Source organism: Rhizopus delemar, genomic scaffold (genome assembly GCF_000149305.1).
Source record: "Rhizopus delemar RA 99-880 supercont3.2 genomic scaffold, whole genome shotgun sequence".
NCBI lineage: Eukaryota > Fungi > Mucoromycota > Mucoromycetes > Mucorales > Rhizopodaceae > Rhizopus > Rhizopus delemar.
The window spans coordinates 4,176,315-4,200,910 of NW_027137828.1; the positions used below are offsets into that span (position 1 = coordinate 4,176,315).

The 24,596-nt window shown below is 36.6% G+C and overlaps 11 protein-coding genes across 11 annotated transcripts; 6 read left to right on the forward strand and 5 right to left on the reverse strand.

The window, feature by feature from the left end:
- Positions 1 to 27: 27 nt before the first annotated feature.
- RO3G_03867 (uncharacterized protein) lies at positions 28 to 2,103 on the reverse strand (the record flags this gene model as incomplete). Its single annotated transcript, XM_067658457.1, has 1 exon — positions 28 to 2,103. One exon carries the CDS (start codon positions 2,101 to 2,103, stop codon positions 28 to 30), a length of 2,076 nt encoding a protein of 691 aa, XP_067514558.1.
- Positions 2,104 to 4,502: 2,399 nt separating this feature from the next.
- On the forward strand, positions 4,503 to 6,148 carry RO3G_03868 (uncharacterized protein; the record flags this gene model as incomplete). The annotated part of the gene is made up of 9 exons (XM_067658458.1): positions 4,503 to 4,675; positions 4,733 to 4,971; positions 5,171 to 5,242; positions 5,303 to 5,431; positions 5,486 to 5,632; positions 5,688 to 5,808; positions 5,899 to 5,926; positions 5,979 to 6,050; positions 6,101 to 6,148. 9 exons carry the CDS (start codon positions 4,503 to 4,505, stop codon positions 6,146 to 6,148), a joined length of 1,029 nt encoding a protein of 342 aa, XP_067514559.1.
- A 1,230-nt stretch (positions 6,149 to 7,378) lies between these two features.
- Positions 7,379 to 8,309, forward strand: RO3G_03869 (60S ribosomal protein L16; the record flags this gene model as incomplete). Its single annotated transcript, XM_067658459.1, has 3 exons — positions 7,379 to 7,396; positions 7,669 to 7,807; positions 7,858 to 8,309. The coding sequence occupies 3 exons, from the start codon at positions 7,379 to 7,381 to the stop codon at positions 8,307 to 8,309; spliced, it is 609 nt and encodes a 202-aa protein (XP_067514560.1).
- A 102-nt stretch (positions 8,310 to 8,411) lies between these two features.
- On the reverse strand, positions 8,412 to 9,265 carry RO3G_03870 (uncharacterized protein; the record flags this gene model as incomplete). The annotated part of the gene is made up of 4 exons (XM_067658460.1): positions 8,412 to 8,984; positions 9,018 to 9,086; positions 9,143 to 9,167; positions 9,237 to 9,265. The coding sequence occupies 4 exons, from the start codon at positions 9,263 to 9,265 to the stop codon at positions 8,412 to 8,414; spliced, it is 696 nt and encodes a 231-aa protein (XP_067514561.1).
- Positions 9,266 to 9,490: 225 nt separating this feature from the next.
- On the reverse strand, positions 9,491 to 11,158 carry RO3G_03871 (uncharacterized protein; the record flags this gene model as incomplete). Its single annotated transcript, XM_067658461.1, has 6 exons — positions 9,491 to 9,542; positions 9,737 to 10,175; positions 10,223 to 10,586; positions 10,636 to 10,707; positions 10,754 to 11,083; positions 11,138 to 11,158. 6 exons carry the CDS (start codon positions 11,156 to 11,158, stop codon positions 9,491 to 9,493), a joined length of 1,278 nt encoding a protein of 425 aa, XP_067514562.1.
- Positions 11,159 to 11,719: 561 nt separating this feature from the next.
- RO3G_03872 (uncharacterized protein) lies at positions 11,720 to 12,425 on the forward strand (the record flags this gene model as incomplete). The annotated part of the gene is made up of 3 exons (XM_067658462.1): positions 11,720 to 11,729; positions 11,777 to 11,988; positions 12,039 to 12,425. The coding sequence occupies 3 exons, from the start codon at positions 11,720 to 11,722 to the stop codon at positions 12,423 to 12,425; spliced, it is 609 nt and encodes a 202-aa protein (XP_067514563.1).
- A 124-nt stretch (positions 12,426 to 12,549) lies between these two features.
- RO3G_03873 (meiotic recombinase Dmc1) lies at positions 12,550 to 13,903 on the reverse strand (the record flags this gene model as incomplete). The annotated part of the gene is made up of 7 exons (XM_067658463.1): positions 12,550 to 12,685; positions 12,734 to 12,741; positions 12,791 to 12,843; positions 12,896 to 13,252; positions 13,375 to 13,663; positions 13,716 to 13,808; positions 13,850 to 13,903. The coding sequence occupies 7 exons, from the start codon at positions 13,901 to 13,903 to the stop codon at positions 12,550 to 12,552; spliced, it is 990 nt and encodes a 329-aa protein (XP_067514564.1).
- Positions 13,904 to 14,399: 496 nt separating this feature from the next.
- RO3G_03874 (uncharacterized protein) lies at positions 14,400 to 15,397 on the reverse strand (the record flags this gene model as incomplete). The annotated part of the gene is made up of 3 exons (XM_067658464.1): positions 14,400 to 15,138; positions 15,190 to 15,284; positions 15,344 to 15,397. The coding sequence occupies 3 exons, from the start codon at positions 15,395 to 15,397 to the stop codon at positions 14,400 to 14,402; spliced, it is 888 nt and encodes a 295-aa protein (XP_067514565.1).
- Positions 15,398 to 16,316: 919 nt separating this feature from the next.
- On the forward strand, positions 16,317 to 16,529 carry RO3G_03875 (uncharacterized protein; the record flags this gene model as incomplete). The annotated part of the gene is made up of 1 exon (XM_067658465.1): positions 16,317 to 16,529. The coding sequence occupies one exon, from the start codon at positions 16,317 to 16,319 to the stop codon at positions 16,527 to 16,529; it is 213 nt and encodes a 70-aa protein (XP_067514566.1).
- A 2,629-nt stretch (positions 16,530 to 19,158) lies between these two features.
- RO3G_03876 (uncharacterized protein) lies at positions 19,159 to 19,763 on the forward strand (the record flags this gene model as incomplete). Its single annotated transcript, XM_067658466.1, has 2 exons — positions 19,159 to 19,276; positions 19,342 to 19,763. The coding sequence occupies 2 exons, from the start codon at positions 19,159 to 19,161 to the stop codon at positions 19,761 to 19,763; spliced, it is 540 nt and encodes a 179-aa protein (XP_067514567.1).
- A 2,777-nt stretch (positions 19,764 to 22,540) lies between these two features.
- On the forward strand, positions 22,541 to 23,510 carry RO3G_03877 (uncharacterized protein; the record flags this gene model as incomplete). Its single annotated transcript, XM_067658467.1, has 3 exons — positions 22,541 to 22,700; positions 22,890 to 23,457; positions 23,501 to 23,510. 3 exons carry the CDS (start codon positions 22,541 to 22,543, stop codon positions 23,508 to 23,510), a joined length of 738 nt encoding a protein of 245 aa, XP_067514568.1.
- Between the last annotated feature and the right edge of the window lie 1,086 nt (positions 23,511 to 24,596).

Here is a 24,596-nt window from a genome sequence, read left to right on the forward strand (position 1 = left end):
AATATTTTTAATGATATTTATTGTTGACTATACCAAATCTGAAGGCACTCTGACTTTTCTGTGAGACAAATACTTTTTCTCGACAAACTTTTTCACCTCTTGAACAACTTCTCTTCCATCAGTACATCGACTATAAGCTTCAATAAAGCCCATTGATCTCCTAAAATACCTACGTATATGTGCTAAATCGCCGGCTTTATCCAAAAATAAATTGATATTTTTCTCAAGAGACTTAAAGGAGTAATCGCATTTCAAGCGAGCTTCTCTTTTTGCTGCACCCCAGTACATTTCGATCCAATTGCATTCGCAATGGTATTTAGGATACAGCTCAAAAACGTGGCCAGAGTTTATGATCACCTCCTCCAAAGCAGACTTTTGATTTTTAAAATCAGGGCAATTCTCTAAAAAATGGAGGGCGCAGCAAATCGGGTTAACTCTATCTGGAGCCCCACAATGTAACTTCCATTTCTTGCCTTCCAGATCATGTCCAATCCATAGACTTCTTTCCTCCAAAATTTTTCTTATTCCCTTGAAATAACGTACTTTTTTTGTTTTCAAGTTTCCCTTCTTATCCCTTTTCTTGATCTCCTTTTCATAGTAGAAGGACTGGACTTCCTCCATATCTGTGGATCTTGAGATATATACAGTATCTCGGAACTGGAATTTCTCACTCAATGGCCAAGGCTTTTCATTGAGAGTCATTCGGCTGGCGACCAAAGCATCATCAGCAAAAGCACCATGATTGGAGCTGTTATCAAAAAGAAAAACAGCTACACAATTGGGGTGAAGTGCTTCGAAAAGGCCGATTGCATCTTCTTTTAACTGCTCAACCATGTGTTTCGAAGTCCACCATCCATCTCTTGCAGTACCTGCCTTGAACAGCTTTCTTGAAGACCACTTTTGAATCTTCATTGTTCCATGGCAAGGGCATTGAAACTCACTCACCATGATAGATAGTCCAGGACCCTTTTTTCTGATGTAATTTTCTCCATCAGCTAACCACATATCGTTCTTACCATCATTTGCATAGAAAGTACTTTCATCGTGCGTAACGAACACGCACTTTCTCTCGCCTTCTGGTAATGCATTTGGCTCCAATACATCTTCCTCAGTTTCTCCAGAGTAAAAATCCATTTTTTCCATATATTTGAGCATCCTCTTCGACCAAACATTTCTATACTCGACCACATCTTCTCGCTCGTGACCATCAAAGTAAATGGTTTTTTTGTTCTTTCTATAGGCATAACCCCATTCATGGAGATAGTTACTGACCGTGCTTTCAGGAACAGGTTGCATTATTACGCCCAATTTGGATGGAATAACTACTTCATCAATGAATTTTTTAATAGTAACCAAGGAACGTTCAGCAGGCTTCATTCTACGTATTTCTTCGAGAACCATTTCCTTGATATCGGCATCATTAAGAAAAGACTTTCTTTTTGAATGAACACCTTGTCGATGTCTCGATAACACCCCTTGACTCAAATATTCTTTAGCCCATTTTACGATAGTCATGGCACGATACGCAACGCTGTTATCTGCCCAATGAATCCTAGCTGCCTCACGAGAAGCCAAAGTAATAGGAATACCCTCAATTCTCTTAATAAAATAAGTATAAATCGAAGAGTATTGCAAAAAACTGTATCTCTCGACCGTGTTTTTATCCTTCGAGTTCATCACAGGCTTCACATACATTTGAAGTTTTGGAAGCATTTCTTGGATTCTCAAAAGTTGTATTTCATTCTTTGACAATATGGGAGAACTGGCTTCTACAACAGGGGCAATAGACACAAATCCAAAACTCTCCAGTTTGCCCTTATCATTAACAGATTTAGCTTCTTTTTCTCGTCTCCAGCGCGTTGACCTAGAGGTTTTCGAGTAAGACAAGGGTCTGTTTCGCTTTACATTTTTATCAAGCAAAACATTGTTGATTGACATGCTGATTGTAGGATCAGCATTACGCATTTCAGTTATGTTGCTTAATTCTATAAGCTCAGAATCGCTCATGTCCCAGTCTTGATCTCTTAAATGAGGGACAAATTGGCTCGTCTCATTTCTATGTTTTTTAAGATAAGCTCGTTTTCTAGCGTTAAGTGGAGGCATAGTTTTAGAGTATGAATAAGGGAGAAGAGGCATCTGTGTTATAGTACGGGCTCTTTTATATTGATTACGTAATATGTGACTGTTATTTTTCACTGTCCTGTACCATACGGTATTAAAAAAATTTGTTTCAAAATATGTCTTCCCTTAAGGACTGCCAGCTAAAATTTTGAAATACCGCATGTTTTCAAATGATATAAGAAGAAAATATTATTAATAAAAAAAACAATTTAATCCATAAGAAATGTTCAGAAAGGTTTATATAATAATTGTTATGGCTTTGTTTTATTGTTGGATTATTTGTGGAAAAGTTTATAGCATTTGAAAATTGTCAAAAATTTTTCAGGTTTAAGCTTGGTGGCACGTTAATATTCAGTATTTATCATTTCAAGGTCATTTCTTCCTCTTTTTCTTATAATCAAGTCGAATGGGAAGTGTCTTTCGTTTGTTCAATTTCTGTCTGTATAAATTCATGTATAAACTTTTTTATAATATGCTGCGAAAATTTATTCAATTTTGCTGAGCTACGTAGGTTTGTAAAGAAAATGCACATCCTACTATGTATCCACCATCACCATTCTTTCATACTTGCCCATTTTTTTCTCGTCTTGAGATACTCATCGCCTTGTTCTTTTAGGCGTCTCTTTTATCTTTGCTATTTTATTAATTACTATTAAAGCCTTTATTCCTGAAAGAATCATTAAAAAAGATAACATACAATGATCAACTTAAATAAGCCATGCTATTTATGTATGTATTGTATGGTATTTTTAAATATAAATGACTGAATTCTAGTAATGTCAACAACTTTTAATGAGACTAACCAGCTGTTTAGAAACAAACAAAACGAAAGCCTGCTTATAATTGAATATGTACATTCATTTTTATTCATTCAGATCTATTACTATCTATAAAATAGCTTTTTATTCTCTTACTACCGAGTGATCTCAACCTTTGACAACGAGGGAAGGTGATACAGATTACATATGAAAAAAGAGGTGCATACATTATGCAAATATTATAGTAAAAAAAAAAAAAATAAAGATGCAAGTTTATGCCATTAAATTAATCCTTCGTGCGCTTTTAATACACCATGACAAATGTATCAAACTGAGAAATATTTTTTTTAAATAAATGTACATCAATTTGTTTATTTTGAGCTTTCGAATGAAAAATCAAGATATACTAAGTTAGTAATGAATAAGATTGGTAATGTCCAGGATAAACGACAAATAGGCCTGTATCTCCTGAAATGATATGTGAATGAAACAAATCATAGCTGATATTATTTAAGAGCATCATCCGTTATAGAATATATATGTTGACTAATAATTTTATCTGAATTTGTCGGTGCTACAGAAAAGCTCCAATTAAGGTTTGTATAATGTAATTAAATATAGAAAGCGTGGATATAAACTTATTTCAACTTGTACTATCAGCGTGCTATTTCTCATACTTAAAATTATAATGTGCAAACAAGCATCTATGTTCATGTGCCTGCTTTTTGTGCCAAAGTACAATAGAAAAAGAGATCATTTGCTTGTATTACTGTGAAAATATCTAGGCTGTCCGATCATAGGCATGTGTCACTCAATTGTGCGACGTATATGGTTCCTGAAAAATAGTTAAATTTTAGGTTTGTTTTCTTTTGTATTTTTATTTTTGATTTCAAGAGGTGAATCATCTCCTTTCGTGTTAAGCATAGGATAGACCACAGACTGAGTAGATAGCATTATTCGCTGACTCATGTATATATATATATATATATTACAAGTAATGCATTATACATGTTACAGAAGAAGAAGAAAGTAGTATTGCCACCCCCACTATTACTAAAAAAAAAAAGAAAAATACTACCTTAAAGAGTCATACAAACTTCTGTTCCCTGAACACTATAACGGAATTATTATGTGACCTAAATCTTGGGAAACTAACAAAAGTAACTGGATTGATAGCATAACGTTATAGCACACAATTAACAAAGGAAGTAGAATTATGACATTAACATTAAAGTAGATCGTCCATTACTGCTTTCCTTTATTATTCTTCGTGTCATGTACAAATACTAAGAAGATCATGATCAACGCGTCTTTTCCAAAAATCAAAAGAAAAAAAAATAACTATGGAGTAATGGAAGATCATGTTACTCGGAATGCAGTAGGAAAATCAAATGTTCTAAATTAGTGAGCATTTACACGTAAAATACCTACACTCCTGATCACACACAATTAATTAAAATTTTACCAGTTGTTCTTTGAGCAATACAGAAAACCCACGAATAAACCCTATTTTTGTATGCAAAACTCTCTTATTTTTTTTGTTCATCTTGTACTACATTTCTAGACTATATAAAAGCAACGACGAATGGAATTATTTTACTTCATTTCAAAGATAAAGCCAATATGGTTTACCTCAAATCTGTAACAATTCTTTTTACTGCTATCTTGGGACTGGTTTCCGCTGATGTTGCATCTATTTCTGAATGTCCAAAACTTGCGGCAAGAAAAACTGCTGCAAAAGATGTCACAGACCTTCGTATTGACGATATCCAAATTATAGCTGCTTTAGGGGACAGGTAACAAACTAAGTATTAAAGATCGACGTACAGCCTATGTTGATTCTTCATCTCTAGTATCATGGCCGGCTTTGGTATGATGGGTGTCAATAATGGAGAAGGAGGCACTGGTATCTTAAATTTCAGCTCTGTGCTAGAATTCCGTGGAAGTAGCTATGGTATAGGTGGGGATACTGATGCTGTTACTTTGGCCAATTTTGCCAAGCATTACAACCCAAAGGTTTATGGTGCATCAACTTTGTCACATCTTGCCTCTTTATGCTATGGACCTCTTTGTATTCCGCCTTTGTCCATATGTAAGTTTTCTTAACTTACTTGTAGTCAAGGCAATTCTGACAGCATCGTTAGATCGACCTCTCAGAGACAATTTCAATGCAGCACAAAGTGGAGGAATGGCTATGAATCTTGATTATGAGCTGGATTATCTTATTCCACGTAAAAACTAACTACTCTTATTACATTGTTTTATTGTTTATTGATTTTTAATGTGACTAGGTATCAAAGCTCATTTTCTTTTGTCTGGAGGATACTCTACCGCATGGAAGATGATCACTATTCAAATAGGCAGTAAGATATAAGGAATAATAACTAAATTGTACATCTAACTATAATGTCATTTCGAACAAGGTAACGATCAGTGCGCATCTTGTAATCCACTTATCTCAAAATATGCAACACCTGAAGCTTATGGAAAATACGTTGAAGCCGCTATCCAGAGAATCCAAAAAGAAATCCCCAAGACAGTGGTAAACTTGCGTAAGTTCAGTATTTCAAAATAGACAATTTTTGTTTTGATACCTGTTAATGTAGTTGGCGCTTTTAAAGTTTCTGGTGTTTCCACTTTAACAGAGAATGAGACAAAGTACTGTAAGCCTAATCTGATTTTGAACAACAAACTAGAATGTAGTTGCTTTGGTTCTTCAGACAAGTTGGCAAGCATGGACTCTGTCTCTGATGGTAATCATTCTTTCATGTAATCCAGCAGAACGTAACACTTACCTTATAAAAATAGGATACAATAAGCAACTGCAGGCAATTGCTGCAAAATATCCTGGAAAACCTGGAGGAACATTCGCTGTGATGTATAGCCCTGCTCCAATTGATATACTTTCTTTCCCTATTGACGCTCTCAGGTAACTATTAACTGAACCAAATACACAGCGACCCTTAAACATATCTAATGCTGCCTTCTTTGGTAGTAACCTCGACTGCTTCCATCCTAGCTTGAAAGGACATCAATGGATAGCCAAGGTAATTTATTTTTTTATCAGTTGAATTCAAAAGCTCATCTATTGCTTTGTAGGCTTTCTGGAACCAATTATTTTTGGGGAAATCTTTGAAACCATCTGTTTTGAAGTTTGACTCTAATCTTAAGGTAGACAGCTATCTTTCGCAAGTTGATATTAATATTTCCCCAAACAATAGATTCGTTGTCCTACGGAAGATGACAGACTGCCAACTACTTCTACTTAGCTTTATGGGTGTTAAGGCACACTTGGATGGATATATTAGCCAATTGAATTGGTATTACTATTTATTAATAAATAAAAGTCCAATTTCATTTTTATTTTATCATATTTACCTCATTATGTGTTTATAACATAAAACCATTATAATATGAAGAAATACAAGGCAATATCAAACAAAGTATGGTATCGAATCCTGCAAAGCTTCCTTGAGGAGAAATCGCTCTGTTTGATTATCTAGGCTAAAGTTTTAAAATACTTATATTAATGAGGGATTTGTGATGTCTTTGTCCATCAGCAACTTGTCGCAGTTAGCCCAAGTTATATAAAGCTTTAAGGATGTAACGCTCAAAGATTTTGATTAGTGACATTGGTTATATCTTCTATATGTCTAGTCTTATTTTCTAAATCTGTATTATCCGTAAATGTTTGCAAGTCTTCTTACAGTTGAGATACTGAAATTGGATAGGCATTGATAAGAATTGCATTTTACAAAAAAAATTAAATCATCTTAAACAACTGCTCATAAAAAATCATTTATGCCTATATTTTGTGAAAAAGAGATAGAAAAATAAATAAAATCCTACCTGAAGAATCTGTACAAGGATTAAAAACTGACATAACGCTGCCTGAAAGACAAGGAGGCATCACTTGACATATGTGTATTAAGTCATTGAGCTATAGCTAATGAGACTGCTAAAAAACGCTTCATATTCTTTCAAATTTTACAAAATCTTTTAAAACAAAGAAGGCTAACATATAAGGGAAGTAGTAAAAGAAAAAAAAAAAAAAGGAGGACAATAAAACGGTTACACTAGCTTTGTTTAAGCTAAATTTCTGTATTACTTGCAAGGATTTATAAAGAAAATAAGATAAATAGAACTTTTACAGCATAAAACAAAAAGTATGAGATTGGGCACTGCACATTCTGGTGGCTTCTAGGTAACTTAAAACGTAAAAACACTATACACCAACATGCTAAAAAAAAACCTTATGTCCCAATGATGTTTTACAAAGCACAACTAGGAGTAGAGGTGCTCTCGTGTTTCAATGCATTCGCGTTGACAAGGTTTACTTGAAGTGGATCTACGCAAAAAAAAAAAAGAAAAGCCCTGACATGTTTAAGCCAATCAAACAATAAAAAAAAATAGAGCAAAATTTTTTTTATGTTTCAGGACCCGCTAAACAAAAGTGAACTTCCTCTTTCTCTTTTCCCTTAAAACCATCGTAAACACCAATGAGCACTTTTGAAAAGGTACAACTTGTAATAAAAGAAGTGATATCAATGGTTATCAACAAAGAAGAAAAAAAAAAGTTGTCAATTGGGAAAAAAAATTGCTTCAGTGAGATGCTGAAAAAAAAAAAAAAATACAAGCCATTGAAAGATTTAAAAGAGATCATGAAGCTTGATGAACGCAAACAAAAAAAAAAAAAAAAATGTTTGCCTACTTTTGATAACTATTGATACCTCACTTTACACTATTTCTATGTTTAAAGAAGAAAAAGCTAACTGTTCTCTTTAACAAGGTTGTAGTTATTGACGGTAAAGGTCACCTTCTCGGTCGTCTTGCTTCCATCATTGCCAAGCAAGCCCTCAACGGCCAAAAGGTCGTTGTTGTTCGTTGTGAAGAATTGAACGTCTCTGGTGAATTCTTCCGTAACAAGCGTAAGTGTTTATTTTTATTCCATGCCATGAAACTCATCCAAACATCTCAGTCAAGTACCACGCTTACCTCAACAAGCGTTGTCTTGTCAACCCTACCCGTGGTCCCTTCCACTTCCGTGCTCCCTCTCGTATCTTGTACAAGGCCATCCGTGGCATGGTCCCTCACAAGACTGCTCGTGGTGCTGCCGCTTTGGATCGCATCAAGCTCTTTGAAGGTGTCCCTGCTCCTTATGATCGTGTCAAGCGTATGGTTGTTCCCGATGCCCTTCGTGTCCTCCGTCTCAAGCCCGGTCGCAAGTACACCACCATCGGTCGTATCTCTCACGAAGTCGGCTGGAAGTACCAAGACATCGTTGCCAAGCTTGAAGAGAAGCGTAAGGCCAAGTCTGCTGCTTACTATCAACGCAAGGTCGCTCTTGCTGCCATCCAAAAGAAGGCTGTTGAATCCAAGGCCGACTCTGTCAAGGAAGTGAACACTGCTATCGCTGCCTTGGGTTACTAAATAAAAGGATACTTTTTGAATAGCTTTTATTTATTGTTCTTTATTTAAAAAAAAATTGCGGTTTTAAGAAAATGAATGTCCAATCACATGGATAAACCGGATTTAGATCAAGTCTTTGTTTAATTGATCTACAACTTTGTACATCATTTGTTGAATGGAATTCTCATCTGTGTCAATCGTGTTTACTTCCTTCAGTGCATGATCACGTTCACGCAGCCGCACATACTCTGGCCAGACGATCTGATCAAAATAACCTGGCGGATCCACCCAATAACCATCGGCTGTATGATACCCTTGTCTGGCCTCTCTTCTCGACTTGAGTGTTTTATAGGACGTTGTGAGTGATATCTTACAGTCTAATGCGTCTAATACTCTATTATCCCAATACAGCATGAATCCATCTACAATTATGAATCGACACTCTGTCAATCCCGAAAGTCTCTGTGCGAGCTCGGACACGGTCTCTTCATCCAAAGCATCTGAGCCGTCATGAGCATTGCTTTCCTCTTTGGAATGAAATCCATCGGGCAAGACGCCCTTGTTTTTCTGTGTATGTCGGATTGTGTCTAAAAATCGATCGAAGTCGATGGCTTCAGGACAGTCCCAATTGGCCAATTGAGTCTCTTGATCGATAGGAATGTCTTTATCAGGCTGCTCTAAGTTGTTTTTAAGGGCCTTTTCTTATTATCCTTCATCTCATTTTCTTACATTGTAAAAGTCATCTTGATAGATGACAACGACATCCTTTAGTATTCTTTTCAAGATGCGAGTGACAGTCTACGAAGGCCAAGATAAGTAAGAAGCATGATGCAAAAAACAAGGGCAAAACCTACGGTTTTTCCAGAACAAGAGGGACCTCTGTGTTTACAAAGTTAAAAGCCGTTTTTTTTATTTAGGATCTATCTTTTTTAAAAAAAAAGGCCTTACCCGATGCCAATCGTATATAGCTTTGTCATGAAAAAAAAAAAAAAGGAAAAAAGAGAGAGAGAGGCCATGACAACCAGATCATGTCATCTTTATATTACAGTGACTGCTACACTTTTTCTAATCTTCACTCAGATACCAATTGGCTCCCCTCCTTTTTTGCTGAACGATCTCCCAGCTTTAGGCAATCTTCCCGTAGCAAAGATAAATAAGCCGATTGCCTCACCTGATCTTCATCACTGCCACTCTAAAACATGCTACAGAAAGTTACGACATGACTTGTATTTTATGAACACATAATAAATAGGCCTAAAAAAAAAGAATAGGGATCATGTCAATGATGATTTTTTTTGTGTGTGGGGGGGGGGTATAGGACACACTTGATTTGGATTTTTTTTCCTTTAAAAGAAAAAAAATACCAAAACCAGTTTTTTTATTTAAAAAGAAATCGAAAGAATAAGATCCAACTAATGATAACCAAAGCAACATAAATGCCAGCATACACATAATTTGCTTTTACTTTCTCATTCATCATGTCTTCTTCTTGCTTGTTACTATCAATCTTACCAGAAGCCGGTGCATCCAACAGATTGTGATAGATGGTGTGATTCAAGACGGCCAAGATCACACCCGACACGATAGCAGCGACCACAGTGAGGATAAAGAAGGAGATGACGTGATCGTATCCCTTGTTTTTCTCCAGGTCCTGAAGAAGGCCGGTGAAGATATCAAAGAGAGAGGCGCCAATGTTTGTCCCTGATTTGACGAGGCCCATGCCGGTGCCGACCAAGGACAGTGGGAGGATGATGGGAACAGAAGAGACGAGGGCCACGGGGCCCAAGGCGAGACTGATACTGAAACTGATCATGCCAAGGATAGGATGCAGTGGCGTGTACTGTAAGAGGATGAGGGCGAACAAGAAAGCCAGGCCACTTGCGATCACTAGATGATTATTTCTTTAGAAAACGTCAACAGACACCATCACTTACTCATCCACGTTCGCTTTCCATAACGATCTGTCATGACACCCAAGACGGGCATCAAGAAGATAGGCAAGACCTGTGCCACACTGGCGATACCCGCAGCCAACTGATCTGGATAGCCAAACCGAAACTTGACATATTCACTATTGATGTGAAGAAAGCAACCCCATCCACCGCCCAGCAAGAATTCCATGGAAGCAATCAACCAGAACGAATGTGGGAGATGCATCAATTTGGACCAACTGAAGGATTTCTTGGAACGGAGGAGGTCTTGCTGTACTCTACAATCCTGAGTGGGTAAGATTCTTTTTAATAAAGTGATATAAATCAAATTGATAAAGAGTGAAAAGAGGCAAAGAAAAGCAGAAAACTAGCAAGAAGGGATCAGTACAGAGGTTGCAAGAGAGAAACCCATTTACCCAAAAGCCGTAACCATACCAACCAAATCGATTGGCGATAGGCACGACGGTGGCCTGTGCCAAGAAGGAAGACTAGAGATCAGATGAGTATCGAGCACGGATTGGATCAGAACCTTACCAGTCTGCTGATGGTCATCATCAGGGCAATCACAGCCGCCAGACTCCGACCTTTGAACCACTGACTCAAGATGGTTTCTTGAACGATGACCACCGTGCCACTGCCGATACCGTACAAGACGCGTCCGATGATCATCATCGACAGGTTGGCAGAGGACGTCGAGAGGGCCACGAGGATGTTACCGACTGCGATCAAGATGGTGGTGACGATGGAACCTGGAATGGTCCCAAAGATGTCGATAAAGATACCTCCCAACAAGGGCAAGACGGTATTCACGATGGACACACTGGATTGGATGGCACCATATTGTGAATTGGAAATGTCAAATTCCTAAGTTTTATAGGTGAATATGTAAAGATAACAAGGGGGGCAAACAATTTATACTTTTTTGATAATCGATTTCATGGCGCCTAACGTATGAGCAGCAAAATGACTACCGACTTTAGAAAAGGATTTAGTAAGCGTAAGAGGGTGAATGGTTCATGCAAGACCTGCTAAAAACATGGCACATAACAATGCAACCAGTTTGTATTTCCAAGGTTGATCTGATAATCCACACTCATTCTCTTTTTGTAGGACGATGGGTTCTTGATTGTCTGGTTGACTACTGCCACTGCAGCAACCTTGTTCTGAACAACAAGTATCGTTTTGTTTGGTTAACAAAGGTGTCTTTTCACCTGTCATTTTGAAGAAGAATAAAAAAAAAAAGAAAAAGAAAAGAAAAAAAAGAGGGTTTAATTTATAAACATGAATAAAAAATGCCTCCGTCATTTATGAGTGGTGTGGATCTGATAATAAAAGTTGTTCCCCCCCCGTTTCTGAAGAGAATCAGATAATTTGATCTCACGTGAAACAAAGTAAGAGAGAGAGAGAGATGGACTCGAACGCGGTGTTGTAAAGTAGTTGAGTTTGAATAAAATATTGGGGAGAGAAGAGACCCTGTGCTTCATTTTATTTGTGAATCCAATGGCAAAAAGTAAAGTAAAGAATGAATAATAAAAGCAGCTTATAACCATTGTTTAGTCACTCCTGTAGAAGAACGACCACCACCACCAGGACCAAAGAACTTTACTGAATGGTATCTTTTGTCCTACAACCAAGTTTCATTCCTTGGTTGGTTTTGGATCTTGTATTTAACCATTTCCAAGTTGTATGAAACCCAGGGTGATTATCGACCTGTCTTTGACCTCGTTTGGCCTTCTCTTCAATATGTTCAAACAGCTGCCGTGTTTGAAGTAAGAAAAAAAAAAAAAAAAAGGCAAGCAGTGATTGATGTGTTTCTTAGGTACTTCACAGCCTGTTTGGTTTCGTACGTGCACCGATCATGACGACTGGGATGCAAGTCGCCTCACGATTGTTTTTGGTGTGGGCAGTGAACTTTGTGGTGCCCGAGATTCACAGCCACTGGTCTTTTTCAACCATGGTTATTGCCTGGTCTATTGCGGAATGTACACGTTATGTGTTTTACATTTTCCATCTTTCTGGAGGTGGTGTTCCTTCTGTGATTTCATGGGCAAGATATAATTTCTTTTTGATCTTGTATCCTTTAGGTGTCTTTTCTGAAATGATGATGGTCTATCAAGCTTTGCCTTATGCCAAGGCCATTGATCCTTTATATTATTATGGACTGATTGCTGTAGCTCTTGTTTATATTCCAGGTAAAGATGATTGAGAAAAAAGAAGATGGTTTATTGAATACGTAAACAAATAGGCTTCCCAGTGTTATTTTCACACATGTTAGTTCAACGTAAAAAGTATGCTAGAGGTGATTTAAATAAGAAGAAGCAGTAATAAAGTCAAAAGGAGACATCGACAATGCCTCCGTTATTAATCGCATAAGACGCTTCACTTTCTGGCATATCTGGCGAATCAAACAGTTTTGCCACCCGTTCTTCTCCTCTTCCTTTTCTTAAATACAAACGTGTGGAAGACCTAGGGTATGATTATGTCAGCAGACCCTATCGTTCTCTTTCGACTTACGCATGTGCCTAAGAAGATGTATGAGTTTTGTAAAGAAGGAATAGAGTGGGTACTCACAAGGACATGTCCACCCACAGGCTTCTTTGGGTCGGCAACAAATGTCATACCACCTAAGAGGATAAGAAGAAAAGAAAAGATAAAAAAAGAGAGAGAGAGAGGTACCTCCTGGGTCAGAAGAGACTTGATTTGTCATGAATACGGCCATATTGTATTCTTCAGAAATCTTTGTTAATCGATTCAACATTTGATTCAACTTTTGTTGTCTATCTGCCAATTCACCCCGTCCAGAATAATCACAACGAAACAAGGAGATGATGGAATCAATCACCAGCAGACGATAGGTACCCTTTTGTTCAGCAAAATGAGCTGCCAGTTCACAAATCAGGTCCATCTGCTGATCACTGTTCCAAGCACGAGCCACGACAATGTTGTCCAAGACGACCAGAGGGTCCACACCAAATCGATCGGCGATGGACATGATACGATCCGGTCTGAAGGTGCCTTCGGTATCAATATAAGCTAACAAGAGATGAATAAGAGAGAGAGAGAAGGAGGGATATTACCTGCTTTACTGTTCGCACCCCCTTCTTCAGACGAGAGCTGAACTTGAACACATAACGTATGAGCCAATTGAGTTTTACCTGTTCTGTATTCACCAAAGGCTTCTGTCAAAGACATGGTCTGAATCCCACCACCCAAGAGACTGTCGAGTTGTCTACTGCCTGTGGATATCTTGACCACTTTTTCTCTTTGTAGAGCGACTTGTTTTGCAGTGATAAATCCAGGGCCCTGATAGAGGATGTGAGGATCAGAAGAGAAAAGAGTCGTACTTGCCTGGATCTTGAGTGCGGCTTCTTTGATCTTGTCTACCTTTGTTTCTGATAAGCCCTTGATTTTTAAAAGAGAACGTTTGGTCATCATTTGAACACCCTAAAAATGGGGGAATAGGATGATGTTTATGGATGATGTCAATTCTATTTACTCTGACAGTGCAAAGACCAGCTGTTTTTAATTTAATGATATCAGCCACACCGATGCCATGTGCTTGTAATTCATCAATTTCAGTATAAAATAACTAGAAAGAGTCAACAGATTCTATTTTCTTTATTCACTTACCTTTGAATTCTCTTGCTCTTCCGAGAGCACTTCTTGTTCTTCTGATGAAGGCATAAAGAAAAGAAAAAGAAGAGGGGGGAAAATCATTTATCCTCTTTTATAAATACACAAGAACCAATCAAATGAAATGTTGTTCAACTAGGAAAAAAAATGAGGTGATTCCTCTTTATCCGACTGTACCTTATTTAATTCGCTTCATTTTTTTTCATTTTCTCTTCTCTTTTCAATGATTTCAAGAATATTCCTATCCGTGCGTCAAACGATCACAGCCAATAAAGTACACAACAGTCAATTGTTTGAAGAGAATTCAAGAGAGATAAGTAAGAGGACGACAAGAAGGACAAGGTTACTGTCTCGGTCGATACAAGGTTTATCAAAAAATGAAGTGGATGATTTCATTCAACGAGATCTTGTCACACTGTCTTTATCATGAAATAAATCAACCCTCTCTTTCTTTCATTTTTGTATAGTCAATTCGATTAGAAATGATTTATTAAGAAAGTGGTATATAAAAAAATGGAGGAGGAGGGGGGGTATCATTATTTACAATTTAAACAATCGATCTATCTTTCTTGTGACGATTAAATAAGGCATATTGTCCAAAAATAGTTGCGTCAAATAGAAGAGTACCTGCACTTCCGATGATATAAGGAACTGCTTCTAACATGGAAGCACGAGTTGAATAAGGGTTGGTAAAGATACTGAGCACATAAGTCAAGTTACCCATTGCAGCAAAAAAGAAGAGAGCCATCGAGAGACCTTGAACGGACTGACGACGAAAGTTTTGATAGATTTGAGGTAGTCTAGAGGATAAATAGAGAAAGGTACAGAGCCAGGCAAAGAATCTTCCAATCCAAATCATCTTGTTTTCTTTTTCAATAAAAATTTCGCTTAGAATCGAACTATTTAAATAAAATCCAAAGCAAAACATCATTGTCACATATTTCTTTTTGTTATCAGCATTATTTAATAACGAACTCTGTTCATTCGTTCTTTCCTTTCTTGATCCACTGAATGTTGTCTGAACTCTTTCGATTCGTTGTTCTCCATCTTCTTTATCATCCATCCAACGTCGAATAGGATTATCAACATATTTTACATAATAAAGCCACTGAGCACACAAGATGGTATCAATGATTGTATAATAAATCGATAGATAAAGTTGAAATGGTAGCTGTTTAGTAATAATACATCCAATCAGATTCGCAACATCTCCTGTTAACCAAACAGTCAAGAAACTAAAACTTAATGATTCCGCATCACGTAATTTATAATTCTTGATCACTTGACTAATCATCTTATTGTCAGTTCAATACAAATCATCTTTTATTTCAACTTACGGCATTTGTGCATTCAACCAACAAAAGATTGAAAGATAACCAAGCAAGACACTCACTGATTCTTGCCAACCATAAACACAACTACCAAATAGATTCTATTGAAAAAGTAAGAAAAAAAAAAACGAATTGAATCATTTCCTCTCTTTTGACTTACATAAATCCACTGAACATGTTCTGTTCCATCGTTTAATACTGGACAAAAAGACATTTTTTATAAAAAAAAAAAGAAAAAGAAAAAAGAAATATACACTTCTTTCCCCTCCTCCTTTCTCCTTTGAACTCCTTTAAAGGTGAATTGATCGGTCATTGAATTAGATAAAATGCACCATCTGATCTCTTTAACTAAAAAAGGAAATTATAAGTTGATGAAGGGCTTTCTTTTCTTCATCTTTTTATTTACTAAATAAAGTATTTATTTCGCAACATGATGCCACGATTCCATAGACTGACCTTATTGGTACCGCTAATTTATGAATGACCCGTCTGTTCACATGGGTTTATCATCCTTTCCCTTTATCAATTCATTCTTATCTTCCCCCCCCCCTTTTTCTTACTCCTTAAAATGAATGTGTATGATGATCTCATATAAAAATCACACTTAATTTTTAGTCTCATGCCATGACCTATTTCTTTAATAGTCCTTTTTCTAATGAATCATTCCGTCTGTTTAATAAGATGGACTCCATAAGCTTACACACATTGTTTTAATCATCCATCAAGCCTGTTCATCTCAATTCCTACAGAGTTACCATACATACTCCCCCCCCTCTCTCTCTTCCTCAGCCCATCTCACGGACAACAGGAGCCTCGCGTCCATGAATTCTTTCATAAAGCACAGGTGGATACCATTCATGTTCTCTTTGTTTCACTCTTTGTGTTGGTGAGCGGCCGATTTGAAACGACCAGCCCAATTGGATTCGCTAAACATCCAGGAAACGACTCGTCTGAAGATGATGTCGTTTATCTGGGGAAGCAGTGACTGATACTCCACTGAAGCGGGGATTGTCATCTCCCCTTTTCAACACGGGTGTCGAAAGAAGAGAGGGGAGGGGGACATTCGTTAAAACCAAAGAATGGCTGTCTTTTATATGGATCATCTCTGACAAGAGGGACCAGTGATGGATGACATGAACGATGTGGATGCTGCGGTATCAGAGGTTACAGATCTGTGGCAGCATGGACAGACTGTTGGTGATCAGCATCCGACTTTGCTTCCCTCTGACGTTTTCTATGTCGTTCCAGCAGGACCCTTCTTCAATCAATCCAGTGTAAAATCAAGAGTGGGTAGCATGGATGCTCATGAATCAAGTTTTATCGTCACAAAGAATACACCTCTTTGACTTTTTTTGTAACAGCAAAAATAAGTATTCTTTTGAGATCGTCTTTTAGACCTGAATTCCTTTTCTGATCCAGCTTTTAATGCTCCTGTTACATGTCAGACCAACCACCTTTCTGATTATTCATGTCCTGATCAAGTTGAACTATACAATCCTATATTTTATATTTCAAAGAGTAATCAGATCCTTCTTACATTGCTAGAAAAGTGAATTCCGAAACAGTCTCCGTAAAGAAGAAACAACAGTCTGGGAGGGATCACTATAGTCCTATTGCCTCTAGATTTATCAGCAGCTTTTCTTTTGAAAAGTACAAGAACAATCGTTGGCTATTGAATGACGTAAAACTTGATTGGCATCCATGATAATCCTACCTCATCTCACTTGACTTGACACAGTGAATACTGAGTTTAAATGATCACTGTCTCATTTCAGAAACAGACATCAGGTGGAATACTACCTCTTTGGTTTATACTTTCAATTAAAGGAACGACGGATGCTTGGCTCCATAAAACATTCTACAGCCTCTCTTTTTCATTTCAATCAAACTTTCATTTTATTTCAATCCAACCTTCTTGACAAATCAACTAGTTCACTGCACAAGAAAGCAAGTGGTGAACACAGCCAACTTTTGAAGGCTTAGATGATCTTACAGTCTAAAATTCATTGGTATAGCCATAAATAAAACTCAGGTACACCTTTTATGGTCTAAATCAAGTTGGGAAGCAACAGATAGAATCAGATGTCATCTTTGGGACAAGCTGAATTTCTTTAAAACATCAATTTACCCTTTCATTTTATAACTTGTAAATACCAAAGTAATCAGTGAATGTCAAAATCAAATGAGTCGATATATAAAACTGATTTTGTCTTTATATCCTTTGACTTATTCATAAAGTGATACAGGGCTTTTCATCTACACAGTAGGATGAGAAGTGATGTTTATGATGAACACAAGCTGATAGTTTCATATGTCATTGACATATTAAACATGGAAAAGAAGGTTTAACTACAGATACATTAGCAAGTGACATAAACAGAATGCATTCTCTGTGAGCCTTTAAAGATAAAGCTTAAGCAGGAACTCTTGGACACTTTAAAGAAATCCATGCAGCTTTCATCATACCCAAATTGTTGCAGAAATAAACCCTTTCTTGTGGCTTTCAATCAGACACAACTGCGTTAAGCAAAGTCTGTTGGATCAAGAAGGAGTCATGTCAACCCCTATCTTTGAACAAGGCAGTGCATCCAGTGATAGTTTGCATTTCAACAAAGAAATCCTTCCAGGTCCCTGTCTGATCTTACTTTTTTGAACTCGTAATCCATCTCTGATGAATGCAATCCAACTTGTAGACCGGGAAAAGACCTGTGATGGAGTAAACGATGGAAATAAAACAAAGTGGGCATTCATCTCCCAATCTGATGAACGACAGAAACAAGCAGTAGAGCTAGGGATAGAGTGAACAACACCAGCTTTCGAGATACTTGCCGTATCTATATGGCATCCGTCATCTGTTCTCTTGCGAGCATTCCGAAAAAGAGAAGGATGGGAATCTAACCTTTTAAAACCATTGCGCTGGATAAAGAATCAAGGAGTGACCCTGGTGGTGCTAGGGGCATCATCTAGAACTGACTTGGTTTATTGACGCCTTGTTTGGTCAAGACGTGCTACAAACAACTGTATGAATTGTAGAGAACATCTTTATTAGAAATGAGCCTATTCCTTCTCATGACGTATATGCTTTTAGAAGCAGCGGGAAATAACAAAACTGGTCGATATGAAGCTCATGGCTTAAAGGCCGTACTCCTTCATCTCAATCACAGACAATCTATTCTACCTCTTCTTTATCACTTCAAACAACACGAAATGAGCATGCGCTGCTGTCGTTACTTACTTTCAAAGAAGGCAAATAAACCCGATTTACTGCACCCACATCAAAATCTACAGTAAACGTTCGAAAATTGTTATTTCAATTCTGAGTAGCTCCATCATTGCATTATCCACACAACGTATACAGGTTTATTCCTGACGCCACTGTTGTGAAAAAACAAATAGTTTATTTTTATTTATAAAATATAATGTAATAGGAGTCACACGTCTGAGAGCGGTGTGGATCAAAAGAAACAGAGTTTAAGCGATGGAACATGGTAGTCAAGGTCGAGTCTGCCCCTTTTGAGGGTGGCAAACTGCGACATGGCACGAGTGACCAACTGGATCAATAAAAGAAAAGCCGTCAATAGTAAATCTCCAATGGGGCACGCCAGATCACAGAGAGCACGCAGCAGCTGAGAGTCCAGAGATCAGTATTGTCTATAAAAGGAAACCGCTGAAAAGACCAGAAGATTGAGCATACATCATCTTGAGTGAAAGTGAGGTGTGGACTAAAGAAGTTGAAGGCATCTATCCTGTAGGCACATTGTTATTATTCGATTGTTTGAATAGATCTATATAAATGGGATGGGAGTATCTCTTTTTAACATTTAAATCAATTTCTGGAGACAGTTTTTCTTTTTGTTCGTATATTTCACTCATGCAGACATATTGAAAAGTGAAAGGAAAGCAAAAGGATAATTTATTCTCTTCCAACCAAAAGAAGCCATCTAAGAGCGAAAACAGTAGGCTCCATATCTAATCATGGATCGAAATGTCACTGACTACAAAATTGAAATTATTATAGACTCGTTTGAACTATATGTAGAAGACAACTCAGACGACGACTTCCAACCCGTTATAACAGCTAGAAAAAGGAAAAGTAAGTTGCATTGCCAAACTTGATGTAGGTAAACAGCTGGTTTAACGTTTGAAACCCCATCATAGGTAGGGAAAATACTCCACAGAGTGGATCACAAAAGAGACTCAAAGACAAAGGAAAAGCTATAGGTTCTGAAGTTACTACTAGAAGTAGTACTGGTATCTCTACAACAGATGAACCTACCGTGTTCAACAAGATCACTCTTAAGGACAATGATCTTGAATATAGCAGTGACGATTTTGATGCACCTGTCATCAAAAGACCCTTTCTGGGTGAATCAACCAAGTCTGCTTCTCGTATCACCAAATCAACTTCTGCTGCTGTGAAGTCAAGCTCAACAGCTCCTCAAACAAGTCTAACTTCTCCCAAACCTAGCAAATCTGCTCCAACTGCTTTCAAGTCAGCTGCAACTTCTGTCAAATCAAGTTTTTTTTTCCTGTGCCTGTTGACAAGGCAAGTGACATTAAAGAAGGTCCTAAGAAGATAAGTAAGCGTGTGATGACAATTAAAACGACTGTAAAGAATATTTGGAAACCAGCATATTTACAGCCATTGTATGATTTGGTTCACACTACCAACTTACTAGTTACACATACCTTTGCTTTCACAAAATACATGTATTTACAAGAACTGGCAGCAAATGAAAAATTTTGCGTTGAACGACTTTATGACAAAAGGTTTCCTTGTTGAACTTTTTCTGAGTCTTGTTCTCTCAAAGGGTAGAAATAGCGCAAGACTGAAGGCTACGACCAAAAACTATAGGAGCATATTTCAGAAAGACTAGATAATAGTGAGAAAAGCAAAGTTCTAGGACTGGCAAAAGAGATGTATAGACAACCATAGCAAAGCAATTACAAAAAGATTATCGGTACACCATTAGAAAAGCTAAAGATTTTACCTTTTCGAAAATTGAAGTTTTCAAGTAAACTCTCCTTTGACCAGAATGATCAAAATTGGTGCGTAGCTTACAAGCAAAGTTTGGTCAAGATGCTGTCTTAGTTTTTGGAGATTGGTCCGCCCCTGATGTCAAGTATCAAGAATCGACAAGAAGCAAGGGGTTGATCAAGATGTTAAAGAAGAACGGGTTTGCTAACTACTTAATCAATGAATACAAAACATCTTCCCCTTGCCCAACCTGTGAAAATGAATTAGAAAAATTCAAAACTGCGCCAAAACCTCACCCTCACCAACGGAAAAAGAAGCCATACGTGCTATGCAATGGTTTGCTGAGGTAATTCAAAGAAAAAGAAAAAACTAGATTAATTCTTGATAACAAATGCAGTACTAGGTATAAGAGCCTCTCATGTCTTAAACAACAAACCACAGGAATAAAAAGAAGATTTTGGAATCGTGATCAAGCAGCCGTATTGGATTTTCTCAAGACCCTAAATAGTTTGAGAAAGACTGGCGAACGCCCTAGCCTTTTCACCAAAAAATACTCTTTAGACTGATCATCTTTAAGTAGAACAAAAGTAGGAAAATCACAAAAAATTCTCCACCAGGGTTATCGCTTTGGTCATTTAATACAGTTATTGCATTAAAACAAGTACAAAGCGATAACAATAAAGGTACTAAATGAAATTTTCATTTAGGTTAGTGACATTTATTTTTTGCTAAACGAAGTTTATTTTCTTCAAACCCACAAAGTTTACCAGCCCTACTGTATCCGATGAGAGCACTGTTTGTACTTCCTAGCACAGAATGTTTCGTTTCATTCCATGTTTGTATGATTACCAGGTCCGATGAACAGTGTTTGAACCATAAAAAGTAAAAATAGATAATAAAGTTTACACTTTTACAAAAAAAAAAAAATAAAAGTAAAAGTATCTTATTACTTTTCATGTGTAAAAAAGGAATTCAACCATGTTTTCTCTTTAAATCATTCTACTTTTATAGCTTTTTACTAAAAAAGAAGCCCTATTTACCATCCAAAAGCGGAAAAATCTTGAAGCTTGTTTGTAAAAAAAAAAAGAGTACATGTGCGTGTAACAGTGAACCTTTCAGTGTTGATTACAAGAAGGAAAAAAAAGCAGATCGATTACAGTTCGCCTCATGATAACAACCATTGACTTTTTGAAAGGTTCCAAAGAGTATTAAAATACTATTTTTTGGATAAAAAATATGTCAACTTGAGAAAGTGTGTTTAAAAAAGAAGAGAATAAAAAATTGAATGGCCGAAGACCCTTTGATCCCTACAAAAAATAGCATGAGCTCAATCTGGTCACTTTCTTCATCTCTACAGAGACAACTAGACATTCACTCTACACACAGCATACACAATGAAAGAAAGCAAATGAAATGATGGATCCTTTGAAATTTTCACACGGAATTCTAAACATTACCACTGCTCTGGATTTTTTTTTTTACCCCGGATTTTGCTTTTTTTTTTTCAGGGATGTAACTGTGTTAAAAAGGAGAGTTCCTTTTTTTTTTTAAAAAAAAAAAACTGACAGTCAATAAAACTCTGCTTGTACCCTAGGCGTGTAAAACAATCGCGTCATTATACATTTTTTTGTTATATAATTTGTATTTTTTTTTTAACGAGATGACCCTGCTTCAATAACGAATCGGGAAATTTGATTCTTTGAGGTACACGGAAAATAAACTTTGGTACAGAGTTTAAAATGCTATTTATTATTAATTTCTATGATTTCTATTGTAAAGAAAACATTTCATGATGTTTATAAGAAATGGAAAAGAAAAAAAAAGAAAAGCCTAAACTATCAATGGAGAAAGACGGAACACGCGGGCATAAATAGTCATTTTTCTACTATTCTATCATGTGATAATTCCGTGTAAAGTATGTGTCCTTTTGATACTAAAGAGCTTACTAGTGAAATGAACCTGGCTTTATACGCGACTATCCACAGTATGTATCCAACAAAGATAAGAATGAAAAAATAGAATAAATAAAACCTCTTTTTTTTCACGCAAATTACATCATTGATCAATTACTATGGCGCAGCGAATGAGACTTTATGTTCATGTTTATATAAAAGATTTGATTCGGATTTTAATGTGAAAAATAACTTTTTTTTTTCTTTCTTTCTTTTTTTTTTCATTATTTGTTATGAGAAATAGCCCTACGCCTGCACTTGATGATTATTCTTATGTGGATCATGCAAGTAAAGTACCCTAGAAAATCACATATGATAACAATACATTGTATAATTAACTTCTTGTTGAAAGCATCACAAAATAAAAGGATGAAAAAACACCAATTTACAAATCAACTGTGGCGAACAACCACAATCATCGAGCCCTATGCCGTTGAGCAGTACATCCTCAAGACAACAAGAAATTCAGAATCCCAACGTGTTTTCCTTTTCTCAAAGCAGCAATGACCGAGGAATCGTTTCTAGTCTAAGTGACATCATTCAGCAGTATGAATCACAGCCAGGGTTACTAAAAATGATCTTGTTAAGTAAAGTAGAAGAGGATCGACGGAAAACGGAGGAAGTGAAGCTGAGACAAAAAGAATTGGATTATATGATAGCAAATCAAAGTCTAAAAGGCCTTGATAATACTATTGACGACAACATCAAACAGGAATTTGGTAAAACAAAATACAAGCCTGTTTAATATCTGTATGAATCAATAGCAATCATAATAGATGTCTCAAAAAGTCTTATAAAAGACGATGTTTTAACATCAAATCTCGCTTTATGTTCTGTAAATTATGATCCTTTTGCTGAAAGGATAGCAGATTCTCGCGAAGCCTCGAAAGCTTCCAATCAAGAAGCCATATCTCATACGACTTTACCCTATTCCACCACTACGAATCCCACTCCTAAAATCCAAAGCATTTACCCTAACACAGTACATAATCATTCTCAATTAAGAGAACGATTTGATTCAAGAACAATGTCTTATAACTCATTGCCCATCCCTACACATCAAAGACTACCGTCATCCTATAGTACACAAGTCAGAGCTCCTATTATACAACAGTCTCACAGTTACAATAACAACAACCTTTCTCCAGCCAGGAAATCGTCTTGTTCAAGCCAGCAAACGTTACTTTTGGCATCATATCCCACACACAGAGATTCCAATGATGCCATCTATCAACATGAATTACTTGCATCAACAAAATCATCTTTAGTAGACCCTGCTGAAGACTGCTCCTCTAATGACTTTTCTAATAATCGTCATGAAAACGTCAATATAAATAATCTAAAGTAAAAGAAAAAAAAAAGATTTATACATAATGTTTGTTAATAGGTGTTTATAAAGTAGCAATTTGATCAATGATGCACAAAGTCCAAATACCATAGACAGCCAACGCTTTTTGAAACCCAAGGCTCATGCCAATCCCACCAATCTTGATCCTTCATCAATCGCAAATGACTGCTCGATTAACCAACTGTCTACTATAAAAAAAAGAAGGAAAAGAGACGTGCAGGCTATCACGATGATTGTTCAAACAAAAGAATTTCCTTATAATGACCAACATGAATGGAAGAATAATGGAAACACTGTAAATAAAAATAGCGGAAAAAGAAGTATATATTACAAATGTGTGAATAGCAGATCGGTAGGAAATATCAATAAACAAGCATGTGAGGTTAATTTTGATTCATAGGGATGTTCAGTCAACAAAACGGTTACATTTTTAGAAAATGAAGAATATTTAATCAAGTACCGAGGGCACCATCTTGATTCGTGTAAAAAATCATGAATAGATATCTATTAGAATTTCTTATTAAATACACATGCTCAAGTCATCTTTGCTTTTTTTTTATATATGTCTCTGTTCTTCACCCAGCCTCTGAAGTATTTGAAAACAACTGCATCTTACACACTGATACAGTTGATTTGTTGCTTTATGTACCAAATAGACTGCTTTTGATTAAAACAATGGGCGATGAATCGAATCAAACAATCTAAAATCATCCGCACAAACTCTTTTCTACTACTCGTGTAAAAAAATTACCACAGAATGGGAAAGATAAAGCTTTATTTTTAAAATATGTATTGCTTTTTAAAACGATTATCAGGAGAGTTGGTTAAAGAATTCGAAAGATATCATTAAAGTGTCATTTGAATTAAATTGAATTTTTTAAAATGGATGATTGACTATGGGAACTATTGAATCAATACCTATAAGCTCGTGAATAGCAAATATAAGCGCTGTAAAATTGGTACCGAAAAGCAAAGCTCCATATCCAAACTTATTCAGTTACTAAATGTATCTTCTGTATGAAGCAAAGTATGAATGATGTAACATGAGCTTATGACTTTTGAATATCAAAAGCAGAGCATCCTAACGAAAAAATTAGGAACCAATGAGTTTATGATGTAACTATGGAACTTATCC